This window comes from Natrix helvetica (genome assembly GCF_964273705.1).
Source record: "Natrix helvetica genome assembly, chromosome: 1".
Lineage (NCBI taxonomy): Eukaryota > Metazoa > Chordata > Lepidosauria > Squamata > Natricidae > Natrix > Natrix helvetica.
In genome coordinates, this window is record NC_138548.1 from 325,775,976 (window position 1) to 325,801,684 (window position 25,709).

General features: G+C 37.7%; 1 protein-coding gene across 1 annotated transcript in view; it reads left to right on the forward strand.

Moving 5' to 3' along the window:
* The window catches only part of LOC309399729 (contactin-3-like), a 239,464-nt gene that overhangs the window by 163,484 nt on the left and 50,271 nt on the right, over nucleotides 1-25,709 (forward strand). Inside the window, exons 8-9 of the mRNA XM_081967803.1 lie at nucleotides 9,062-9,191; nucleotides 12,771-12,921. Coding sequence (XP_081823929.1) covers nucleotides 9,062-9,191; nucleotides 12,771-12,921 — 281 coding nt within the window. The remainder of the gene's footprint in view (nucleotides 1-9,061; nucleotides 9,192-12,770; nucleotides 12,922-25,709) is intronic.

The following is a 25,709-nucleotide window of genomic DNA, read 5'->3' on the forward strand; positions in this document are numbered from 1 at the left end:
AAGACAGATGCAAAAAATTAGTTAAATAGTTCTGCTTTCTCCCTGTTTTTTTTTTAAACAAAATTTTATTGGTTTTTAAAACAAAATATTCAAGGAAAGGGGTAATGGATGAAGTACAAATTTTGACAGTTACATTATGCAGGAAATGGCCCTCCCCCCATTCTCATAACTTTCATCTACTAATACATTAGTTTGTTATTACTTAGTACTATTTTGTCAGCATATAAACTTTTATCTTAAGATAGTTTCAATCATTTTATATCACACAGATTTTCAAGTTCATTTTTGTGATCTGAGTTTTCTCAATGTTGCCTCTTCTCCCCCCCCACCCCCCCGGGAGAGCTCCTGCACCTCCCATGTCCTGTATGTCCGGTGTAGTGTCATTAGGTTTATCTAGCAGGACTTTATTTTTTTCCATAAAGGCCTCAGCCTCAGTGGTTGTGTTGATTCTAACTCTCCTGTCCTCCCAGAATATTAGCATACGTTCTGGCAACAGCCATCGAAACCACACCCCTTTCTGGTATAATTTATTCGCTAAGAGCGAATATTTTTTTCTTTTATCTCTAACTTTCTTTGGGATCTGTTTCAGAATGGCTATTTCTCTGTCCTTGTATTTTAATGTTTGCCCCCTTTGTGCACTCAGAATCTCGTCTCTTGTGGTCTTTCTAAGAAATTTGATGTGTACCTCCCTTGGAACATTGTGTGTTCTAGCATATGTTGAGTTTACTCTATAAACCAGGTCCATGTCCCACCCCATCTGTTGTCTATCTTTTCCAATAAATTCAGCCAATAAATTTGCCATAATATCCCTCAAATTTTCATCATCAGCCTCAATTACATTTTGGAACCTAAGAAAGAAGGACATTCGTTCAAATTCCGTTTTTATCTGGTGGTTCTCAAGTTCTTGATTTCCTTTCTGCACCCCCTTCACCTCTCTCCTCATCTCAGCCGTCTCCTCCTCCAAAAGTTCCAGTCTCTGTGAGTTTTGGATCACATGGTCTTTATTCTCTCTTATCTGCTCATTCATTTCTTTCAATTGATTTTTTAATTCCTCCTGCCCCTTTAAGAGTTGTTCAAACATCTGTTGAAAGTCCACCTCAGAGGGCTTAGGCTGAAACAAAGAAGTTAGTGTCTGTTGTCCGCTGGGGCTGGACGTTGAGGATGTTGGGGCGGAGCCCGCAAATCCCGGCTTCCCCGGTGGTGGTCTTTTGGGTGGCATTGTGGTAATCAAAGATTAGAGATGAAAATGTCAATACAGAGAAGAAACAACTGGGGAGGTGGGTAGCCGAGAGAGATCGCGAGGCAGGGAGCCCAGACAAATAGGGACCTAGGCAATAAAGCAATAAAGTCCTTTGTTCCAAGTCCAGGATAAGATGTAACACGAGACTTCTCTGAGTGCCACGGAGACAAAGACAAAATGCCAGCAACTTCTGTAGGTGGAGTCAAATTTCAAAGTACATAAAGACAACGGAAGTGTGCCATCTTGCCCTGCCAGCTCCGGGATCCAAAGGCAAAAGTTTTCAAAGTTTTCAAAATAAAACAGATCATCACCTCATTTCACAATTGCAGTAAAGGAAATCTGCTTTTTGCTACGAGGGTGATTCCATTCCAGGGCTCCCCCCCTCCTCTTCTGGGGGCAAGGAGCAACACAGTTTCAAGCCGCTTGTCCAAGGGGGGGGGGGAATCCCCCTCCCTCCAATCACACTTCCCAGCCATGAATTGAAGACCTTTCCAAAGAGCTGACAGTCTTTTTATTTTCATTCAATCATCCAAGGGAATGGGGGGAATCTCCATCTTACCGCACAGCAACTGCGTCCTTCGAATCTTGGGTGTCATCCGGCTGCCTCAACGCGAAGACGCCGCGGTGCCTCCCCTCTTGCCTCCCGGTGCCTAGGGCGATGCGGGGGCCCCCCCGGCCGCCACCAACACAAGGGATCCCCCGCTATGCTGCCCCCTCGGCAGGAGCCCCTCCAGGGCGTCCTGTGCCCCCCCCGATCAAAGGGGAGCCCACCAGGAGTGCGCGGGGCGAGCAAAGCTTGCCCGTCACATACCGGAACCGGAAGTCCTGCTTTCTCCCTGTTGCTTGTCACCTTCTTGTCACTTTTTTCCAGCAATGTACCAATTGTTTCCTTAACTTTTTTCTTGTTTTTAACATGTTGGAAGAAGCTTTTTTTTGCTTATTTTTTACTTTTGTGGCCAGGCTTTCTTCATTGTGAGCCTTAGCTTTCCTCACTTCATCTTTACAGGCTCGGGCTATTTTCTGATATTCTGCCATAGTTATGTCCCCCTCCTTCCACTTTTTATACTTATCTTTTTTGTCTTTCAGTTTGTCAGAGAGTTCTTTATGCTTATGTTTAATTCTTCATTAGAGGGTTCAGAAAGAGTACACTTCAATGCCAAAAACCACTTTAAATACTAAGTCTGGTACTAGCTTTATCTCCATTTGGAAACAATTTATAAACTACATTTCTTCACATACCCTTCTGTTATGTAACTTTAAGACTCCTGATTTTGATTGTTGGTCATAAAGTGTAAGTATGGTTGCTATAGTAAAGGTAAAGGAGCTCCTGCGGATTTTATTCTGCTAGTCATTGCCAACTTTGTGGGTCAAGGTGCGCATCTCCATTTCAAGGGCCATTGAGACAGTACTGTCTGAAGACATTTCTTCAGTCAAGTGGCTTGCATAATATCATCATCATACCATCCTACCAAAGTAGTACCTGTTTAGCTACTCGTATTTGTATGTTTTTGAACTGCTAGATTGGCAGGAGCTAGGGAGAGTATTTGGAGCTCACCCGGTCATACCGCACTTGGCATTCAAATCTTATCTTAATCTCTGAGCCATTGTTCCACCACCACCATTGCTATAGATGAGTTACAAATTCTTATTCATTTAGTTCTTTTTCATCAACTTCTTTCTTTGATTCTCTTATTAGTTTTTAGAGACCTAAACTGTTGTATACGTTTTTTTCAGTCTAATATTATACTTATCATTTTTAAGTACTGGTTTTTGAGAAATTTCCAATCCGTCTAGTCCACTTTTGACCTGAAAATTTCTGTCCATGAGATCTGTGTACTTCCCTAAGCTAATTTTAAAATGTTATTCTGAAATAATAACAGAATAACTGTAGAAGTTTCATTACTTGTAATATCTTATATAGTCAAATGTGATCGTTACTTTTTCCCCAAATTTTTTATTGTTTTACCTCTTTCACCAGATGCTAACTATAGATCAGGATCAAGTCTGGAATAGTGAATGATCTTCTACAATTTAAGATTAAAACAGCAAGACTGCAACAAGAGTCTTTAGATTTAGCTAAATAGCCCAACAGATATTTAGAGGAGCCCAAAAAGATGGCATCTGTTGTTAAAGCCACTTTTTAATTTTTTTACTATCTCTCTTACTCTTTTTTATTTCATTTTATTTAATTTTACTCTGTTGGAGACCTGTATTTTTTTCCTATTTTTACTGGATACTGGTATTTTTATCATCACCACAGGGAAAAGAAAGAAGAGACATTGCTCACATTCTGTTTCTCAGACTTCACTCAAGTCTACTAAATAGCTCAAAGTTGTCTAAAAAGTAAAGTGCATCCCATTCGTAATCAAACCTCTCTTTTTTTGATAGCGTCTCAAGCAGTTTAGACCATTCCCACCCAGGAATGGGATCTGTAAGCAGAGGTAGAGAGTGTCCAAGTTTTAAATCTTTCTGTTTCTATGCCTGAGGAATCTTGCTCTTCTCAGATTGCAGTCATTTGTCCAACTGCTGCAAGATTTATGCAAGAAGGGGATGAGGACTTAAAAAACAAAACAAAAAAAATTACTGACTTTATAACCAAACAATGCCTACTGATGGCACCAAAATATTGTCAATTTTGAGCTTCCAACCACAACTGACAACTGAGTGGACACTCTAAAAGAGACATTTATTAAGCTTAAAGCCTAATATTGCTGCTGAATCAGTTAAAGCAAGCCTACACAGAGAAAACTGTGACTCAAAAGCAGATAATGGAAAGTAGCGGAAAGGTGGATCTTAATTTAACACCTAAAAAAGGGAACAATAAGTTAAAAGACATCTTGACCAACATCCAGAAGAATGCAAAGCAATTTCCACCTTCCCAGGAAGCATTGGATAAAAGTCTATGGAGAGTCTCAGTCATTCCCCATCATCCAATCAGAACTGAAGAAACTTCTTGAATGAGAAACAAAACGTCTTCAAAGAAAATCCAGAACGTCCAATTGCCTCTTGAAAAAAGCCCCTTTGGGACATTGGATAAAATGCATCATAACTATTATTTACACCCTAATGAGATTATTTTACAAATTCAAAGTAACAGAGTAAATAGAGGAAAACGGGGATCCAAAAGTACAGTCAGTGTCTCCCTTAGTCACCTTCTATAACTGTGAAAGGCAGTTAATTCATTTGCAGGTTGAACGGCTCCCATCCAGGAGAGACTTTTAAATGAATCCTTCTATCATTCAAACATTTTATTCTTGGCAGCATGTTGTTCAGAGTGCAGCCTTCTTTGAGCAAGTTTGAGAATTTCCTATTACCTGTGTTTAACACAGAGAGAGCAAATAATAACTGATTTTGGCAATAAGAGTGCTTTATTTTACAGTTTAATTGTAGCAACATGAAAGTAGATAACTCCAAGGATGTTCTATCACTATTGTCCTTGAGAAGAGATAACTAAATAATCTGTATCATAGAAGGTCAGTTTTCTGAAGAACATTAGGGACAAAACTGATTAACTCCTTGAGTACCTTGCCAGATACTGAACAAGTCAGCATTCTAAAAAAGCTAGACCAGCGGTGTCAAAGTCTGCAGTGTCACATGACATATAGTGACTTTTTCCCTCTTCGCCAAACTGGATGTGGACATGGCCAGTGTGTAACGCATCTGGCCCTCAGGCCACGAGTTTGATAACCCTGAGCTAGATGATCTGAAGAGAATTAATAGCAACAATATGTAAAGTTGCTAGATCTTTAATAGAGCTGATCACCCCAACTGTCCAAGAAAATACAGCCTATTTTGAGAATCTGGTGATTCATCCCCTATTTTAACGGGGAATATAAATATGGAAAAGAAATCAAAGAGTCTTTGGGAATGGTTTCTACCTTACTCCCTCTACTCCTTGATAAAACACCACAGCATGCAGAAAATGTATGTGACAGAAATAAAATAGAAACTGACAGATAAAAGGAAGTAAGCTGCAGCCCAAATCTTGGTGAGTTACTAATTGAGGAGGACTTTGGAAGAGGAAGCGTTATAAAGACATCACCCTCAGCTCAACACTTATTTTGGACGTAGATACTATTCTGAGTTGTCAACCTGAAAAAGTATCCAACCAAGTTGCTGCTCACCTCAAAACCTACTGGAGCGTATGCAACTTTAAGACAGTGATGAAAGTAAACATATTTCAAACCTATGTGGCTTTTTTTTTAACCCTGGAGGAATTTTGGATAGCTTCACTCTAGTTGAAAATTGAAAAACATGTTTTTTAACCCAAAATTCCAGTACCTTTTCAATCACCCCAGTAACATTAAGTACTGACTTGGAATATCACTGGCTGGAAAAACAGAGTAACCAATTAGAATATAATGGAGTTGTTCTCTAACTTTGACTTCATAGTAGTCGAAGAGGCATGGATGACTACAGATGTGGAAATGATTCATTTACTAGGCTTTAAAGCCTGGACTATTTCTGAAAGGAAATATAAGAATAAAAAGGTGTATTTATCTGAATGCTGATTCCTTGTATGTCATATAAAGGTGATATATTTATCTAAATGCTGATTCCTTGTATTTAGCATATACATATTTTATTACTATATTTTCTTTTATCTACTTTATCCTCGATTTAGATCATGTATTTTATTTTTATTGATTTTATTTTATTTTTATTTATTGATATGGTCATGACTAATTATTTTTAAAAACATATGTTTAGTAATTGATTGTTGTTATGTACTTATTGCTAAACGTTGTACAATCTATCTCAAGAAGATACCTCCAAATATTGTATATGACTTGGTAGTCTATAACATACTACCACAATAGGATTTTTTTTTGTTGTATTCTTTTACTTTCATTTACTTTTGCCCTGAACACTTTTGACTGAATTTATTATGCAGTAACATAGCAGCAAATAAATTATCTCAGATCTGTTCACTCAGTGGATAATATTTATACTGTTCAAGTGCAAGAAAAAAGAAAGATAAGTAACAGAAAGAAAATAAACATTTTGATATGTTCTTTGTTATTTTCATCGTTTGGGAAGAAGTGGGGTGAATATAAATATTAAAAAGAACTGAAATGGGCTCTTTTGGCCAGACTGAACATCAGAGACCAGAATACAAATATTGTGACTCCAGCTACAAAGAATAGAAAATACACCAAGTGTCTGATTTTCGAGAAAACTGGCCTGATTTAGAAGGATGATTCAGTCAAATCTTCGTTTGATTACCATATTTTTCAGAGTATAAGACACACCAGAGTATAAGACGCACCAAGGTTTTGAAGAAGCAAATTAAAAAAAAAAGTTTTTGCACTCTGCAAACTTCCCCAAAACAGCCCATTTTTTTCAAACAAAGGGCATGAATATCCTTTAGGAGGCTTGTAGAGTGCTCCTCGGGGGTGGGGGCAAAAACCAAAAAATGGCCCATTTTTCGTGAAAATGGGCCCTTTTTTGCTTAAAAAAAGGGCATGGATAGCCTTTAGGAAGCTTATAGAGTGCTCTGAGGGGCGGGGGCAAGTAAAATTGAGCAAAAAAACAGCCTATTTTTTTTGCTCATTTCTGCCCCAGCCCCCAGGAGCTCTCTGAAAGTCTCCTACAAGCTATGCATGACCATTTTGGTGAAGGGGGCGGGGTTTCAGGAGGCAAAAAAATGCTGTATTCAATGTATAAGACACACAGCCTCTTTTTTGAGGGAAAAAGGTGTGTCTTATAATCCAAAAAACACGGTAAATCTTCATCTTAAGCTTTACACATCTGTAGTATATATACTGTACTGATTAAAGGCAGCCCAAGTCAACATATTGGTTAAAGCTAATTCTAGCAGAGGAACCTACATCCCCCAGATATCACATACTGTATTCCCTATATATCCTAAGCGTTCTTCTGAAGTACTGTATTTCTTCCCACTCTACCCATTTTCAGAGCACTCCCATTCCCTAGACTACACCCCTCTTCTTTCTGACCAGTAGTTGCCTAGAAAAATTAACTTTTCCAAAGTTTATTCTTGACATGTATTTTACAAAAAAATGTTACCTATATAAAGGTTATTTTAAACCACATGGGATGATCAAACTGTAATTGAAGAGACAGTTTATGTTTGCAAAGGGAAAACTCCTCCTAAAGTTCTCTCTGCCCCACCTTGTCAGATTTAAAAACAATGTCGTTTAATATCAATATAAAAATAAAGCCTCATTAGAGATAGAAAATGAATAAAAATGTATTTGTGATGTCTGAAGGAAATGTTATTCATTGATTGATTGATTCATTCATTCGTTCGTTTATGTAGATTTAAAATGTACAATAACATTAAAATTAAAAATATTTACATTTAAGAAATTATTTTTAAAACCATAAAAATAAAGGAGAAAGGAAAAAAGCTAAATATAAAGAAAAGGGAAAAATTGGGGAAAAAATGTCTGCCATATATATTAAGTTTATATGCCCAAATTGAATGTGCATGTATATGTCTTGGAAGAGCTTCTAATGCATTTACTTGAACTCTAGTCTCAGTCTTCAGCCAAAGTAGATGATCACTTCTTGCCTTAAATAATTTGGGCCTAAATAACTTTAAATATTCCCTTCGCAAAGATCAGTCTGCCTGCTTTTTAAGACCAGGAATGGAGTATTTTTTTACCTTTATGCCTTTGAAGACTGCTCAGTTATGTTCAACTAACAGAGAAGGCCTTTTCCCTGGTGGTCCCAGAAATAAAAAAATGAATTGCCATCAAAGACAGCTTTTTAAAAAGCCCTAAAAATGTGTTGCACGCATTCCACTGAATAGAATGCTTTGTTGTACTGGATTGAAGTATCACTGATTTTTTATAGATAATTGCATAAGAGCATTCTGTATGTGAACTATCTTTTGCAGGTCTTTATCCAGTAGCATTAATTCTTCAGCATCATATAACATAGTGGCTTTTTCTGTGTATTCTATAACACTCTTCCTGCTCCCTGACAAAGTTCTTCCTAATCTCAGATCACTTCCTTTTTTCCTTTCTTCCAAAACATGCACATGGAAGGCATAGGCTATTTTACTCTCTTTGTGGTAGGATGTACTCAGCAAGCTGCTAGAGTTTACCTATCTGTTTAACGTACATCTTATAAATAAATCTCCTTTCGGTTAAAGTTGTCAAATGTGCTTCACTATCAATGATCACATCAATTCTATGTTCTTAGAATGTTCAGATACAAAGCAGATACTTCAACCAACATCAACCAATCAAAATTTTAGCTCCAAAGAAATTGTGTATTAGGTAGAAAGCTTGACAGGTATTTGTCAATGTGAGTATATATGAGTATATAAGTATATATGAAAGACTACAGAGAACAGAAAAGATTCAAATATATAAGTTGAGCAAAAATTAGACCTCAAAATGAGTTGTCATTTTCAAAGGGAGAAAAACTACTTTTTTTCCTCCATGTAAAAACATTTTGCAGTAGACAAGCTTTGTAAGCCCCAAAATTAAAGTAAGTTGATCCCAGGATTGTTAGGAATAGACCTCACTGACAAGCAAATCCAACTCAATCCTTTCAGAATTTGAAAGAGGATTTTCAAAGCTGATGTTTCAGTCCAATGCTTATATCTACTGCAAAGCTCTATAAAGCTTTGTCTCTCATAAAAACCATTATTAGCATATCATTCACTTTGGCCAATGCATAGAAATTCCAGAGTTGTCTTAAACATCAGTTAAGCTATGTATGAATTCTTCAAATGAAGTTTAATGAAGGCATGAGATGCTGCTGTGCAGCCAAAACCTCCTTGCTTGTCTGTTTCTTCAATCACGTAAATATATTCCTTTTTAATGTTTTGCTTTTACTATCCAGGGAAGAATACAAATTGAAAATGGAGCTTTGACTATAACAAACTTAAGCTTGACAGATTCTGGCATGTACCAGTGTCTAGCAGAGAACAAACATGGTACAATATATGCCAGTGCCAATCTCCGAGTTGTAGGTAAGTCACAACTTTGCTTTCTGTGTTGTTGTTATTCACCAGATATTTTTCCTCCTGCTGCAGTAGCTGTCATGTTTTCCTACACCATCTTGAAAATTTAGCAAAAATGCTTTCACAGCACTCAATTTATCAGCATTTTTGTGTAATTTTCTCAACAGTATCTGAGGGATGTGGTGGCAGATAAAGAGGCTCACTATATTTTATAGCTCAATCATTCACTGATTTAAAACAAGGACACCAAGATAAATTATAAATTATGGGAAGAAGAGACACAAAGCTTGGATACCAGCCCAGTGATTAAAACTAATCACACAATTGGGAAGCAACATTGGCTCAGCATATTACTGACCTTCTGCATTGTAGCTTTGGTATTCTTGAGAATGCAATGTCATTTGAAAATGGCTGGTACGTTTCTCTGACTTTTTTCTTGATAATATGGGTGCAAGGACCCATTCTTAGTTATGAAGGTGATATAGGTAGTTTCCTACTTACAACACTTTATTTAGTGACTGTGTGAAGTTACAGCGGCACTGATAAAAGTGACCTATGACCATTTATCACCATTGCAGTAGCCCTGTGGTCACGTGATTAAAATGTGGGCAATTAGCAACTGATTCATATTTATGATGGTTACAGTGTTCCAGAATTATGTGACCTCCTTTTGCGAACTTCTGACTTCCCCAAAGTCAGTGGGGAAATCAGATTCACTTAACAACCACGTTACTAAGAACTTCAGTGATTCATTTAACAACTTTGGCAAGGAAGATTGTAAACTGGGGCAAAACTCACTTAACAACTATCTCTTTTAGCAACAGAAATGTTGGGCTCCGTTGTGGCTGTAAGTCGAGGACTAACCTAGTTTGCTTTTAGAACAAATGACCAGATTTTATCCTCATGCACAGGTAAATTGGCAGAGGTTTTGCTATGTTCAAACAGTAACCAGCTTTGCATCTTAGTAACCAGTTTTGAATTTTTTATATTGTTTCTTAAATCTGAGTTTAGGAGTCATATTGCGTATCCTTTGAGTTAAGGAGTCATATTGGTCTCTTTGGTACTATGTAAGTGAGAGGGACAAATGCACCATTCATGCATTTTTATTTCTTTCCATTCCTTGGTGAATTGCCTTGATCTGCTCCCATATACATAACTGCTTATGTGATCAGCAGAATCGGGGATATACGATAACAGTGAAATAATAGTGTTAAGGTGGTTGAAAGGATGTAAGTGCAAATCTGAACAAAGCTATTAATTAGACCATTAATTGCACGGTTATCAGTTTTGATGCCCAAATCAACTTCTGACAATTTAACTCAATATAATTTATACAGATCGTTTAAATCTAGATTGGCCAGTGAAACTGATTTTTGAATGAAATTAAGGAGTAATTTGACTCTGTCCAATCTGGTGCCAGTGATCATTCTTCTACCATGTTAATCTTCAAACATTTAAGGTTCTCTTTGTTTAGCAGAAAGGCAGACTAAAATGTATCTAACAAAGCTGGGAAAAAAAACTCCTGAAAAAGTCTCCAACAGTAATATTATTTTGAAATAGATGAATAAAAGAAAACTCTTAAGTCATTGAATGAGTATAGCAGCAACTTACAGTAGGCTTAATTAATTTTTATGTAGCAAAATGCAACTTCTATTTATTTATTTGTTTTATTTACATTCTTGAACTCAACGTCTTCTTCCAGGAGTTTGTTCATTTGTAATCTGGATACCTGAATTTTAATTTTGACATTTTATTTAAAATTTTTACATTTATTTATTGCAAGCTCTAGATAACTTTATGATTTATATTAGCATAGAAACGCCATTGGCAGGCAGGCAGGCAGACAGACTGACTCACTGACTGACTGATAGAGTGAGTATATTCAGAAGGGTCCTTGGTGCTCTCTGAGCTTGCTTGTTTTCTTGCAAAACAGATCAATCTATCCAGCTAAAATTATAATGTTCCAGATCCATTAACTCTTGCTGAACTTCATATGATTCAAGTAGAAGTCTTGTTGGAAGAAAATCAATTTCATTCTACTCCACGTCCCCATTCTATAATATAAAGTCTTACAGTAGCCAGTGAAGCCAGCTAACTGGCAGTGCCTTCCCAATTGTGTGATCTCAGAGTAGAATTGGACCTAGTTAATGAAAGGAAGTATCAGAGCTTTGGCTAAACTGGGAAAATTTCCCTCCCAGAAAGAAATACTTACTTGAATGTCTCAATGAAGGTACCTATAGTCAAGCTCAACCTGAAGTACATTTGTCAGTGAAAATATATTTAAATGTTTTTTGCATTTTTGCTAACATTATCCCACATAGTCCTTTGAATATTTTAAACAGAACATAAGGAAAGAAAAACATAATTTATCTTCTCTTTCTCTCCCTTAAATCTTCCATTTTCTCCCTGTCTCCTTCCCCAAAGTCAAAGGTATCACCAAGCAGTCTCCTGACTGAGACTGAGTAGTATCTCGCTACTCTTCTTCTATCTCCAGGACAGTCTTCACAATAAATAATTAAACTGCAATTTTGTTAATAGTTCCTGAAAAATCAATTTATGGAAGAGCTCTAATCTAATCTTACATCTGCTCTTCCCCTGTATATTCTCTGAAAATCTGTTTCCAAACATAGCAAAACAGCTTTTAGTTATATATAAAAAACATGTTATGAGAAAATGCGGTAATGATAAAATGTGGTAATGCTTCATTATTAGCACCGTTAATAACTTAGTAATATCTTCTTGAAATAAACCCCTGCAATTGAAACCTGAACTCTGACTTGAGTTTGATTCAACTTAGTTAATGCTTTTTTCCTGACTACTTCCAAAACGAGTGCCAAATCACTATAGGATATTTCTTTCCATCTTCCTATGTCAAAACAGGCTTCATTGGCTTATTTATTAGGGAAGGGGTAGCAGTGTTTTCACAAAATGTGAAAACTTTCAAATGCCTGCCATGGGACAAAATGGCTGGTAGAATGGTCATAACCAGTCACAAAACGCTTATTTACCATAAGGTAAAACAGTTTCTCAAGATACTTTGTACCTCATCAGGATTTTCATCGAATACAAAGACATTACTGCAAATAAATATGATGTAAGATCTCTTTGCTTTCTTTTACAGCATGCCAGCAACCTGCATTTATAAAAATAAAGTTGGGCAGAGGGACTCACTGAAAGCAAAGGAAGTGTTTGGGGCCTATTGTTACCACTAATGCAATGTTTTAATATCATATTGTACTAAATATTGTGAATTCAGCCAGGCAAATGGGTATCAAGTCAATACCGATCGTTGGAATGTCACAGCAAGGGAGACACTGGCCACTGTAAAATGGCAAATGCTGGAAAATGTAGGTCTTTGGAGTCTTCTCACAACCGGTGAACTGAAAGTAAAGCCTTTGCTTAATCCCAGGTTAATTCAGTGGCATTTTAATGTACAATTTCTGTTTCAGTGCTATTTTGGCTGAACTAGAATGGGAATTTCATATTCAATGGTTAACGAAAAAGAAAAAGTAACATGAATTGTGGTACTCACTGAGGACATGCTGGAGAAGTTGTGTTTCATAGTTAATTTGTTTCTTCTGCTGCTAGCTTCTGCTCCTGACTTTTCTAAAAGCCCAGTGAAGAAATTGATTCAGCTTCTAAAGGGCAGCACGGCTCATTTTGAGTGCAAGCCAAAAGCTTCCCCTAAAGCAACAACTATTTGGAAAAAGGGAGGTGAGCTGCTCCAAGAAAATGAAAGGTATTACGTTGTGAATGTATTCCTGTTATAATTTAAATATTGTCATAGTTTAAAAGAAAGAACAACACTATTTAATTTAAGTTAGGGACAAACGTGCTGAGTAAGTAATCCAATTTCTATACTGTATTTACCCTGTTTCTCTGAAAATAAGGCGTCCCTGGATAATAAGCCCAATTGGGCTTTTGAGCACATGCGCTAAAATAAACTCTCCCCAAAAAATAAGCCTTCCCTGAAAATATTGCAACACAGCAGCAGCTATGGGGTGACGATGCTTGCTGCCTCCTGCACCTCAAAAATAATAAGACTTCCCCGAAAATAAGGCCAAGTGCTTAATTCAGGGGTCAAAAGAAAATAAGACCCTGTTTTATTTTCGGGAAAACATGGTAATACAGATGAAAGAGGAGGTTTCTACTCACTAAAAACAATATGCCACATAGAAGTATCTTGAGTGAAATCTTTTCCAAGGTGCTTATTCGAAATTGTGTTGGGACTATTAATGGCAGACTTTGGGGGGGGGGATCTACCACCTTTGGTCTTTACAAACTTTTAAACAAATGGCTTGGATTTGGCTTTAGAATTGCCACATCAATTTTCACACCTACTCTTGCAGAAACTGAGCTACTTGCGTTGTTATGAATGAAAGTTAGCTGTTGGTTGATAAACATAACTATGAAAGTATTTTACCACTGTCTTTAGCACTATATTAGCATGTGTGATGCATTTCATTTTGTGTTTACTTCTTCCATGCCAGTGTTGCTTTTTATGGTTGTGCTTCCCAGTATGTTAATTCTGTTTGAGAGTTCTGAAAGAACCTCTTATGCAGGTGCTGTAAATAATGGATTTGGAGCCGTAAAAGGAGTAAAGATGCAACTCAGTGTTTTTCTATAGACTCAGATATTTAGGTCTCATTCCCACTTGAAGGATTGAAGGAGTTGTAATATGTCCAAATAGTAAGGTGATCCATGTATCTCCAGGATTTGAGTGTTCCTATTATTCTATGGCCTAGATCTTGGGTTTGAACAAAGGTCAGGCTACATAATGATTCACTTCAAGTTGCCTCTCCAAGTTCTTTAAATTGTAGCCAGTATTGTTCTGATCTTACTACATTTCAACTTACACAAATTCTTGCTTTCTTCTCATGTCCTTCCATTGTTACAAGCAAAAAAAAAACATATACTAAAAATAGGAGGAGGTTATTCCACCGAAGATGATCCAAATATATATACACACAACACATCCACACAGAGCATTAAATTTTATTTTATATTTATATATTGAAACTTTGGAAAAGTTATAATGATAGCACATATCCTAAATGAGAACTTCAAGATTGAGGAAAAATGAAAAATATAATATTAAATAAGGTCCTGACTCAGCTCTTGTTTTTGAAACAATTCAGAAAATTAAGACTTTCATACCCATCTTTTACATACTTGTTCATCTGTCCAATTATAAGCACTGCTTCATTCACATTTTTTGTGGGTGTGGGGGCATTGGAATGGGGTAGAAATGTCAATATATAAAGCCCATGATTGGCAAGTACCTGTAAATATGTCTGGAAGAGGAGTAAGAAGAGAAAAAGGTTTACATATTCTTGACAAGTACATTCAACAATGACTCTGCCATCAGTGCTTAATGCTAAGGTTTATTGTACATTCCAATCGCCATCTAACTGATACAAACTCAGTTTATTAGAGCAGAGAGAAAAGGAAGTCAGCATTCTGATATTAATGCAGTCTTTCTTATTATCTCATCCTTAATAAACTGATTAAGGTGAGATATTCATCCATCCATCCAGAGACAAAGAAGGGTGTGGGTAGGAGAGAAATGGTGGGAGGGAGGGAGAGCGATAGCTAATAAAATCCAGAATAATATAATGAAGTAAAATAATGGGAGATTCAAGAGAGACATTTTATATAGTACAGCATGTAATAAATTATACAAAAGTCATTTTTGCAGGTTATACCAATGACTATCAACTTGAAGGATTTTAGAAACTTTGATAACATCTTTGCAGGTAAAGTTATCAATGTCTATTAATCATGATGGCATTTAATTATTTCTAGGATCAGAAGCACATTCTTCTCAGTATCAATTGAAGGGAAACTCATGAAGAGAAAGCTGCTGTTCTCAGATCTTGGGGAGATGGATCAGTGTTACAGAAGATAATGTGGTGGATTAAAGTGGTTTTTAAAATCTAAATAATGATACAATAATACAATAATACAATAGTAGAGTTGGAAGGGACCTTGGAGGTCTTCTAGTCCAACCCCCTGCCTAGGCAGGAAACCCTATACTGTTTCAGACAGATGGCTATCCAACATCTTCTTAAAGACTTCCAGTGTTGGGGCATTCACAACTTCTGGAGGCAAGCTGTTCCACTGATTAATTGTTCTAACTGTCAGGAAATTTCTCCTCAGTTCTAAGTTGCTTCTCTCCTTGATTAGTTTCCACCCATTGCTTCTTGTTCTACCCTCAAATGCTTTGGAGAATAGCTTGACTCCCTCCTCTTTGTGGCAACCCCTGAGATATTGGAACACTGCTATCATGTCTACTCTAGTCTTTCTTTTCATTAAACTAGATATACCCAGTTCCTGCAACCGTTCTTCATATGTTTTAGCCTCCAGTCCCCTAATCATCTTTGTTGCTCTTCTCTGCACTCTCCAGAGTTTCCATATCTTTTCTACATCGTGGTGACCAAAACTGAATGCAGTATTCCAAGTGTGGCCTTACCAACGCATTATAAAGTGGTATTAATACTTCACGTGATCTTGATTCTATCCCTCTATTTATGCAGCCTAGAACTGTGTTGGCTTTTTTGGCAGCTGCTGCACACTGCTGGCTCATATTTAAATGGTTGTCCACTAGGTTTCCAAGATCCCTTTCACAGTTACTACTACTGAGCAAGGTACCATCTATACTGTACCTGTGCATTCAGTTTTTATTGCCTAAATGTAGAACCTTACTCTTTTCACCATTGAATTTCAGTTTGTTAGATAGTGCCCAATGTGCAGGTTTGTCAAGATACTTCTGTATCTTAAGCCTATCTTCTGGAGTGTTAGCTGTTCCTGCCAGCTTGGTGTCATCTGCAAATTTGATGAGTTCCCCATTTATTCCCTCATCCAAATCATTGATGAAGATGTTGAAGAGTACTAGGCATAAAACAGAGCCTTGGGGTACTCCACTGCATATTTCCCTCCATGTAGATGCAGTTCTATTGAGGACTACACGTTGAGTGCGGTTGGTCAGCCAGTTACGAATCCCTCTGGTGGTGATGCTGTCTAACCCACATTCTTCTACTTTATCTAGTAGTAGGTTATGATCTATCTTATCAAATGCCTTACTGAAGTCCAAGTAAACTATATCAACGGCATTCCTCTGGTCCACTAATTATGTCACATTATCAAAGAATGCAATAAGATTACTCTGGCATGATCTGTTTTTGACAAACCCATGTTGGCTTTTGGCTATTACTTTGTTTGCTTGATTATTTTTTCCAGAATCTTTCCTGGTATTGAGGTCAGGCTGATAGGTCTGTAGTTTCCTGGATCTATTTTTTTTTTCCTTTTTTTGAAGATGGGAACCACATCAGCTCTTTTCCAGTCCTCTAGTAGTTCCCCGGTGTTCCAGGATCTCTGAAAGATATAGTTCAGTGGTTCTGAGATCTCGTATGCTGGTTCCTTCAGAACTCTGGGGTGTAATCCATTCGGTCCTGGTGATTTGAACTCGTCTAGGGTAGGCAGGTGCTCACTTACCATTTTCTTCCCTATTTCAATTTGTTTTCCTAATCTGTTTTTTGTGATGCTGTTTTGATATGTGTGTGTGTGTGTGTGTGTATGTATGTATGTGTGTGTGTGTGTATATGTGTGTGTGTGTGTGTGTGTGTTATATTTGTACTGATAAATAAATAAAGGGAGACTAGGATAGATCTATTTCGAGCCAATTAGCTCTCATCAGCTAGCCATACCCTTACTGGGATTAGAACCCAGGCTGTATATATCTTAGGCAGGAGTCTTAACCACTAAGCCACGGGTTCTCTTCCTTATCAGTTGAGCCAGGGAAATAAGTATATATTTGTGTTACCAGGGGTTGTAACACAAATATATATATATATGCTGGTTTTGTTGTATTCGGGTCTTTTCCCGTGTAAGGTTGAGATTTTCTTTGCAACGTTTCGGCAGGATCTCACCTGCCATCTTCAAGCTGTGGGCTTAAAATGTGCATATATATATGATTGTGTGTGTGTGTGTTTGTGTTACATATATTTATATATATAAATAAATAAAAAATAAGGAAAGACTAGCTAATAATGATACAAAAGAAAATATACTGAAAATCAAATCTAGTAGATTTCCAAAGTATTCTTAGAATGACAGGATAGAATTACAGACGATTGATGATGATGATGATGATATCTGTTCTATCAGATCCAATTCTCAACAATTTTTGGGATCATCTCCACATTTTTCAATCATATGGAGTTGTTGTTCTCTGTTGTTTTATGTTTTGTCTGATGACAGTTTTGATGGTGTCTGGTTTGGGTGACCTTGTTTCCTTTTAGTGCTGGTCACTCAGAGCATAATTGCCTTTTCCTGTGATTACATAGATGGCTGAAATAAGGTAGAATTTTGTCATTTTGTCTTCTAGCAATCTGGTTTTATATGCTCCAGCCCTTGCTTATTTTTCATCTTTGTTTTTCAAGAAATGTGCAGAAGGCTTCTGTAATACTACAGGTCAAATATGTCAATTTTTCTCCTGTCTAGTTTTTTCCGACTTTTGCAACTACAGGTAACTGTAGGAAATATGATAGTGCAGACTAATCTGCACTTCCTTGCCAGATTGGTAGTCTTGCTTTTCTATACTCAGTTCATGCTTATCATTGCTATGTGATCTAGTGAAATTCAACACTTTTATTTCTGGACTGTGGTTACTGTATTGATCAATTTATGCTCCTTGGAAAGTGCTTTCTTGTGTGCATTCGATCTCTTCACTGTCAAGTGAACACCGTTGTTATTTTGACATTTTCATTCAGAAAGTGGCGTCATCAGCATACCAAAGACTGTTGATATTCCTTCTTCTTCCAGGGGGGCAGAGCTGCAGCCGATGCAGCTGGAGCATGTTTGCAGTAGTGCCTCCCGGTTTTATTTTATTTTATCAATTTTTAGTACTCCCATTGGATCCTTTTTTATTTAATTAACATTTTTTGGTGGAGATAACAGTGTAAAATATAATACAAACAAAAACTTTTGTTGCTGCCTAGAATTAAAAAAGCATGGGAAAAAGAAAGAAATGCCTTGGCACTAGCCCAGGATCTCTTCCTCCTGTAAAGACAGCAAAACAACCAAGAATTGAGGAGCTCTTTGTTGGCAAGAGATCTGTAAGTAAAACTAACTCCCCCATCCCCAACACTCTGGAGAGATTAGAATGAGACCAGCAAAAAGATGTGGCAAAACAGCATTTACTAGACTTTCCCAATCTGGCGGAGGAGCGGGGAACAAACTGAAAGCCAGCTCTTCTCACAAATAATGATCCCAATAACTTCCTATAAGGAAGCTGAGCTAAAGGCAAAAAAGGTGACCAGCAACCAGATAATTCAGAGTACGGAGAGTTTACCTTGGGAAAATTCAACTGAGTTTATGGCAAAGCAATGCCTTCTCACAGCGCAAACCACAGAAATGGTGGATTCAATATTTGAACAATTAATTGCCATCCATCATGATGTAGAGACATTGAAAAAAGATTTAGCTGTTTTTCTTCAAGTACAATATTGGGCTCCAGGTATCCTCACTAAAGTTCTTGCAGAAGACTTGGTTAACTCCCATACGCAGGATAAGGAAAAGGAAAAAGAGCAAAGAGTCAGAAAACAGTTAAAGAGTCGGATAAAAGGTGGCAGTCCTCTCAGAAAAACACTCCCTCCCCAGACAAGGCAACAAGAGGAAAAGGTATCAATAAAGAAAAAATCAGGAAAGCATCCCTCCCTCAATTACAACAAACAATCACATCGCTCACTACAAACCCAATGGATAGTTTTTAGAATCCATATGAACAGACTTAATTATGGACGTTGGAATTCCAGAAGTGCAATACTAAATTCCCTAAGGCAGGTTCTTCACTGTCACAGGGGCATGATTGATCTCCATGCTGTGGAGTGGTTACCTGAGGCCCCAAATTGGAAGCGGATTCTCCTGTCTTTCAGACAACTAACCATACCACAGATGTTATTCAAAATGAAGGCATATTTAGCCTCCTTCCAAATCTTTCCCATCAGAGTCTTTGGTGAGGAAAGGGTTACTCTGTTAATAGCTAACATGCGAGCTCCCAAGGTGGCTGCCGCCTCCTCATTTTCAACCTTGGAAAAGAGAGAGAAAGACAGTGGGAGTCAACCAGCCCTGCCCGGTGAAGAGATACTTAACAGTACAGAAGCTGGTCTCATTAACGCTTTTGGCGCTCTCCCAAGGAAAGAACAAGACAATATATTATACATAAGAAATCCTTATTGGTCACAATGGACACACAGCAGAGCCGCTTATAGATCTGGTTTCCCCAATAATTGAGCCTCTCGCTTCTCCCCCAGAGGATAAGGAATTACATGAATACAAGATCATGGAAAATGGAAGCCAAGATCCAAAGGGGGTATTAGAGATCCCAGTAGAAATGGAGATGTTTTCATCCCTGTGTGAATATCCCATGACACTTCAGCACCAAACCAAGAAATTGAGAGTCGACCCACGTCAGAGCCACCATCTCAAAGAATGAAAGACGACCTAATAATGCTTTGTCCTACACCCAGAGAACAGGCATTGGAATGGCAAGCTCTGTTAGCTGGTGCTAAAACCTCTTACCCTGAACAAGTTCCTCAAGAGTCTACACATGACCTAGACGGGTCCTCCCTATTTTTAAAGAAGGCCAATTCAGTGTGCGATGACACCTCAATCCATGGTAACAACCAGACAACTTCCCTTTGTATAAATCAAGTTTCCTGGTCAGCTGTAAAAGATGGCCTAGTTACTTGCGGGATTGCATCCTCCCACATACATCCCTGCGGCCAATTTGCTCACACAGGGAGGGGCTTCTCCTGGTGCCGTCCACTAGGCAATGCCAGCGGGCGACACCAAGGAGCAGGGCCTTCTCTGTGATGGGCCCAACCCTCTGGAATGACCTCCCCCCCGACATCAGAACCACTACTGACCTCCGCTCCTTCCGGCAAAAATTGAAGACTCACCTGTTCCGATTAGCAGGCCTGGCATAATTACAACTGTTCCTCCTGGTAAATGTACTATTAACTGGTTATTTTAGGGGTATTGTTTTTAATTTAATCTGTGGGTGTTTTAGGGGTTTAAAATTATATTTATATATACTGGCTCTGTACAGTTCTTTTTAATTCCATTTTAACCTCCTCCATTTTAACTGCACATATTTAATTCTATTTATTGTATCTTGATATATTCTTTACATGGACTGTACACCGCCCCGAGTCCCTTTCGGGAGAGGGGGCGGTCTAGAAGCACAGTAAATAAATAATAATAAATAAATAAATAAATAAATAAATAAATAAATAATAAATAAATAATAATAAATAAATAAATAAATAAATAAATAAATAAATAAATAAATAAATAAATAAATAATAAATAAATAAATGGCCCACTTTCCCTTATAATCTGGAATATAGCAGGTTGGTCTGTTCCATCAAAAGACAAACTCTTTTTTGACTATATATCACAATTTGACATCCTCTTCTTGTAGGAAACCTGGGCCTCCACAGAAATTCAGTTAGATGGCTATTGGGTTAACTCAATCCTGGCTGTCCCAAGAAAGGTGTGGGGGGGGAGAGCTAAAGGGGGTATTGTGACATTAGTTAATACACCCTTGCAATTTAAATGTGTACCACTGCCACCTTTCCAGCCATAAGTTGTAACTACATTACTCTTATTTAAACAGGTGGAGATTTTGCTTTTTAATATCTATATACCTACACTTAATAAGAATAATGTGATTAACAAGATTTGGGACAGCATAGAAGATTTTATTCTTGGCTGTTCAGCCAAATTCCCCAAAGCTGCAATAATTATAGGGGGGGGGGGGGCTTAAACGCTAGAATGGGACCAAATGATCAAGCATTATTTAATGATTTTAAAATTCACTACGATGAAAATGTAACAGGAGAATCTTTGCATTCCAGACAATTTAAACACACTAAAGTTAATCGGGCAGGTTTGTGTGTAAGACAACTGACTGTACGTTTGGATCTTTGTATCCTTAACGGGTCCCCATGGGGCGGCTTTCCAGCAGAATATACTTATCGGGGAGCAGGAAGAAAATCCACAGTTGATTACTGGATAATATCATATGACCTCCTGAAGTTCTTACAGAAGATGGTGGTAGACTCGCGACTGGAAAGTGATCATAATATAATACTCCTTACTCTCACATTGTACCAGAAATCTCTAAGGGCAGGCACAGCCTACCTACCCAGGTTAGAGACTCAAAATACCCAGGTAAAAATTAAATGGAACGAGAAAAATGCTAAGAAAGTTATCAAATAGATGTTAGCCCCTGAAACCATAGAGCTACGTACATCTCTACTAAGAAATAAGTGTGGAGGATCTTACCTAGAGGGGTTTGAATCCTTAATTTTAAATTTGAATTCGATTCTCAGTAACAGATCACTATCTCACTCCAAAAGGCCAGTTTCAAAGAAGAAAAAATGGTTCGATAGAGATTGCGTGCAACTAAAAAGGATATATAATATGGAATACAAGAAAAGTAAAAGTGCCCCCTTTGAGGATCTTAAAGCAGCTGAAAGCACAATATAAGAGCCTTCTAAAAGAAAAGAAAAGTGCGGCTCTGAAGGAATCTTGGCATAGACTACGGCAGTCAGGACAAAAAATACTTCCCCTTTTTGGTACATCACCAGGGGATTGGGAAAACCTCCCCTACCCCCAACAAATCAGGTTCCGATTCATGCCTGGGAAGAGTATTTTAGGGAGCTTTATACAGATCCTGACTATGTAACCAAGGAGAGCCAAGCTAGTTTGGACCAAATTCCTTACTGGCCCCCTGTTACACCAGAAGAGATATCCCGGTTGATCGGAGCCCTAAAGGCTAATAAGGCACCCGGGGCTGATAATGTCCTGCCAGAAATAATAAAGAACGCCAGTTGGTGGGCTCCACTTTTAGCATCACTGCTTATGCCTAGAGATTGGAGAGTAGCAATTATTATACCAATTTATTAAAAAGGTAATAAAAATGACCCAGGCAATTATAGACCCATCAGTCTTCTTTTTTTTTTTTTTTTTTTTTTTTTTGTAATAAAATTTTATTGGTTTTTCAAAATTTATAGGGAAAAGGGTAAATGGACAGGTATACAAATTTTGGCAGTTGCAAAGTGTGTGAGGCCCCCCTCCCTCCATACCCATAGCGTACATTTATATATAATGCATTAGTATATAATTGATTATAATCAGCATATTAGTTCTATTATTAAATTCAATCAAATTAAACATTACAATATAAAATCCAAATATAATTCCATTTTCACTTTCGGTCAATTTATAATAATATGATTTTCATATTTATTTCTGTGATCTGAGTCTTCTTGCTATTGCCCCATCTCCCTCCACTGGCAGAGCTCTGGCCCCTCCCGTGTCCTGCGTGTCCGTTGTAGTGTCTGGTGGTTTCTCTAGGAGTGTTTTATTTTTTTCCATAAAGGCCTGCGCCTCTATGGGTGAATTAATTCTGATTCTTGTCTCCTCCCAGAATATCAGCATACCTTCAGGCATCAACCATCTAAACCACACCCCTTTCTGGTATAATTTATTCGCTAATTGCGAATAATTTTTTCTTTTTTCTCTAATCTTCTTAGGGATCTGCTTCAGAATGGTTATCTCCATATCATGATATGTCAATGCTTGCCCCCTTTGTACACCCAGAATTTCATCTCTTGTGGTTTTTCTAAGGAATTTAATGTGAACCTCCCTGGGTAAATTGTGTGTTCTAGCATAAGCTGAGTTCACTCTATAAACCAGATCTATATCCCACCCCATCTGTTGTTTTTCTTTGTGTGTATAGTCAGCCAGAATGTTTGTCATGATGTCCCTTATATTAGACCCATCAGTCTTCTAAAGTGTTATTAGTAAACTGTATGCCAAACACCTAAATTATAAACTTCAAGATTGGCTAATTTCAGGGGGGATAATCAAAGACTAACAAGCCGGTTTTAGAGAAGGAAGATCTACGGTGGATCATATCTTGGTACTCCACCATTTAGTACAAAAGTACATATATAAAAATAATCCTCTTTTTTTGTGGCCTTCCTTGATTTTAAGCAGGCCTTTGATTCAATATCCAGGATCACCCTCTGGGAGAAATTAAAAAGTACCATATTTTTCAGAGTATAATATGCACCTCCCCCCCCCATAAAAGAGCGTGGTGTGTCTTATACACCGAATACAGCCATTTTTGGCCTCCCGAAACCCCATACCCACATCCCATTTTTGCGAAAAACAGGCCATTTTTCATAAAAATTGAGCCTTTTTTTTTTTTTTGCCTTCCCGAAGCCCCCAGCAGCACTCTGCAGGCTTCAGCAGGGCTAGGGCAAGGCAAAAATACCCCTGATTTTGCCCCTGAACTTGTCCCAGCCCTGTTGAAGTTTGCAGTGTGCTGCTGGGGGCTTTGGGAAGGCAAAAACTTTTTTTCTTACTTACCTCTTTGAAATCTTGGTGCGTCTAAATACACTGGTGTGTCTTATAGTCCAAAAATACGGTAGGTTGTGGTCTACTTTGTTGAATGCCCTGCTGAAGTCTAAGTATATTATGTCTACTAATTTAGTCATTATGCTGAAAAATGAAATAAGATTGGTTTGAACTGATTTGTTTTTAACAAACCCATGCTGACTTCTAGTTATTACTTTACTCATTTCTAGATGTTGACAAACCTGTTTTGTTTTTTTTTGTTATATTTTCCAGTATCTTTCCGGGTATTGTTAGGCTGATTGGTCTGTAGTTTCCTGGGTCTGGCTTTTTCCCCCTTTTCCCCTTTTTTGAAGATGTTAATCAGCTCTTTTCCAGTCCTATGTCAATTCCCTGGTGTTCCAGGATTTTTGGAAGATGTGGTACAGTGATTTGGAGATGACATCTGCCAGCTCCTTTAGAACTATGGGAGGTAATCTATCAGGTCCCGGTGATTTGTATTCATCTAGATCAGACAGGTTTTCTCTTATCTTTTTTTTGTGTGTGTGTGCTTATTTTAACTTTTATTTCTAGTCTGTCTTTTACAGTTATGTTTTTGATAGGTTGGACTATTGTTTCTTTTTGCATGAAGGCCAATGCAAAGAATGAGTTAATACATACATGAATAGGGAAGTTTAAAGAACGCAGTTTTGCTGCGCTCCTTTATCTACAGTATCTTGAAACAATCAATATTCCCATGTGGTGTTTGCATAATGGCTTCTTGATTTGTGAATAGCAGCTGTACCAACTTGACAAGACCTTTTGAGATCCCCAGATCTAATAGGGCTCTCCACAGCTTGTTATGATCAACCCAATGAAAGACATATTTTGTATTCAATAGAGCAGTTGTAGATGTTCTTTTGATATTCTTGAGATTTTTCTATGATTCAATGGAAATTTCCAATATGGTTACAAGTACCCCCACTCCTTCTGAAGACAGTTTTTCTATGATTCAATGGAAATTTCCAATATGGTTACAAGTACCCCGACTCCTTCTGAAGACAGTTTGAACTTTGAGTAATTCTCAGCAGACATTATTGTATGATTTTAAGAAAAACTTTGCTAGTATCAGGAATGAGGACAATTATGCAATAAATTGAGCAATCCTTGGAGGAATCATCTTTTGGCACTGTTCATTTTCAATGCTGTGGCCATGAGTTCATTTTTCAAATTTTCTGGCACCAGGTTCTGATGGTTGTATAGGCCTCAGCAGTTCTGCAGAGGTAGGTATTAACTCCTCAGGTATTGTTGTTTGGCTGTTGGCTCATTGTTCACATAAGTTCATGAAGGATGACTGATTCTAATTCTGCTGCCTTTCCTTATCCTCCCGAGACTGGGCCTCCTTGTTGTTGGCATACAGCTGTTCTCTATATTCTCACACCGTGTTGGTCAAAAAGTTATTTCTCATGTTTGTTTTTTATGATGCTTTTACAAGCAGTAAATGCTATTAGAATCCTTTTGACTTGCACAAATGCATTCCTGATGTGACTCTTCATGCAGTTTTTTTCTAGCTGTTTGCAACACTAGCCCCAACAAACTTTGTTGTCTTTCCTTGCTGCTCTTTGGAAATCCATATTTTGAGTCTACCTGATGATTCATTGACTCATTTTCTTTGTTTTCTGATAGTTTCATCTGAGAACCATTTGCGCTTTTTTCTGGTTTTTTTGTATCTTCTTGCAACTTCTCAGCAGTGTCCCACAGTTCAAACCTTTTTTTTTAACCTCAGTGAGTGAAAATGTGGAAGGGATGTCAAAATTCTTTGATGGTAGTCCCTTTGATGTTATGTAATTTGACTCTGATCTTAGTCACCAAAATTCATGCAGTTAGCAGTTCAGTGATGGCTGGATAGGACATAGTCTGATTACAGTACAGTTTATTTGGTGGGCCATTTGAACTAGATATTCATGATTTTCATGGCAAAATTGAACCAAACAATTGCATATATATCATTTCTCTCACCAAGTCCAAAGCTTCCAGTGATACCTATTTCTGCTTGGCTGCCAATTTTTGCATTGAAATCACTTAGTATGTAAGCACTTTGGGCATTTGCTCCAGAGC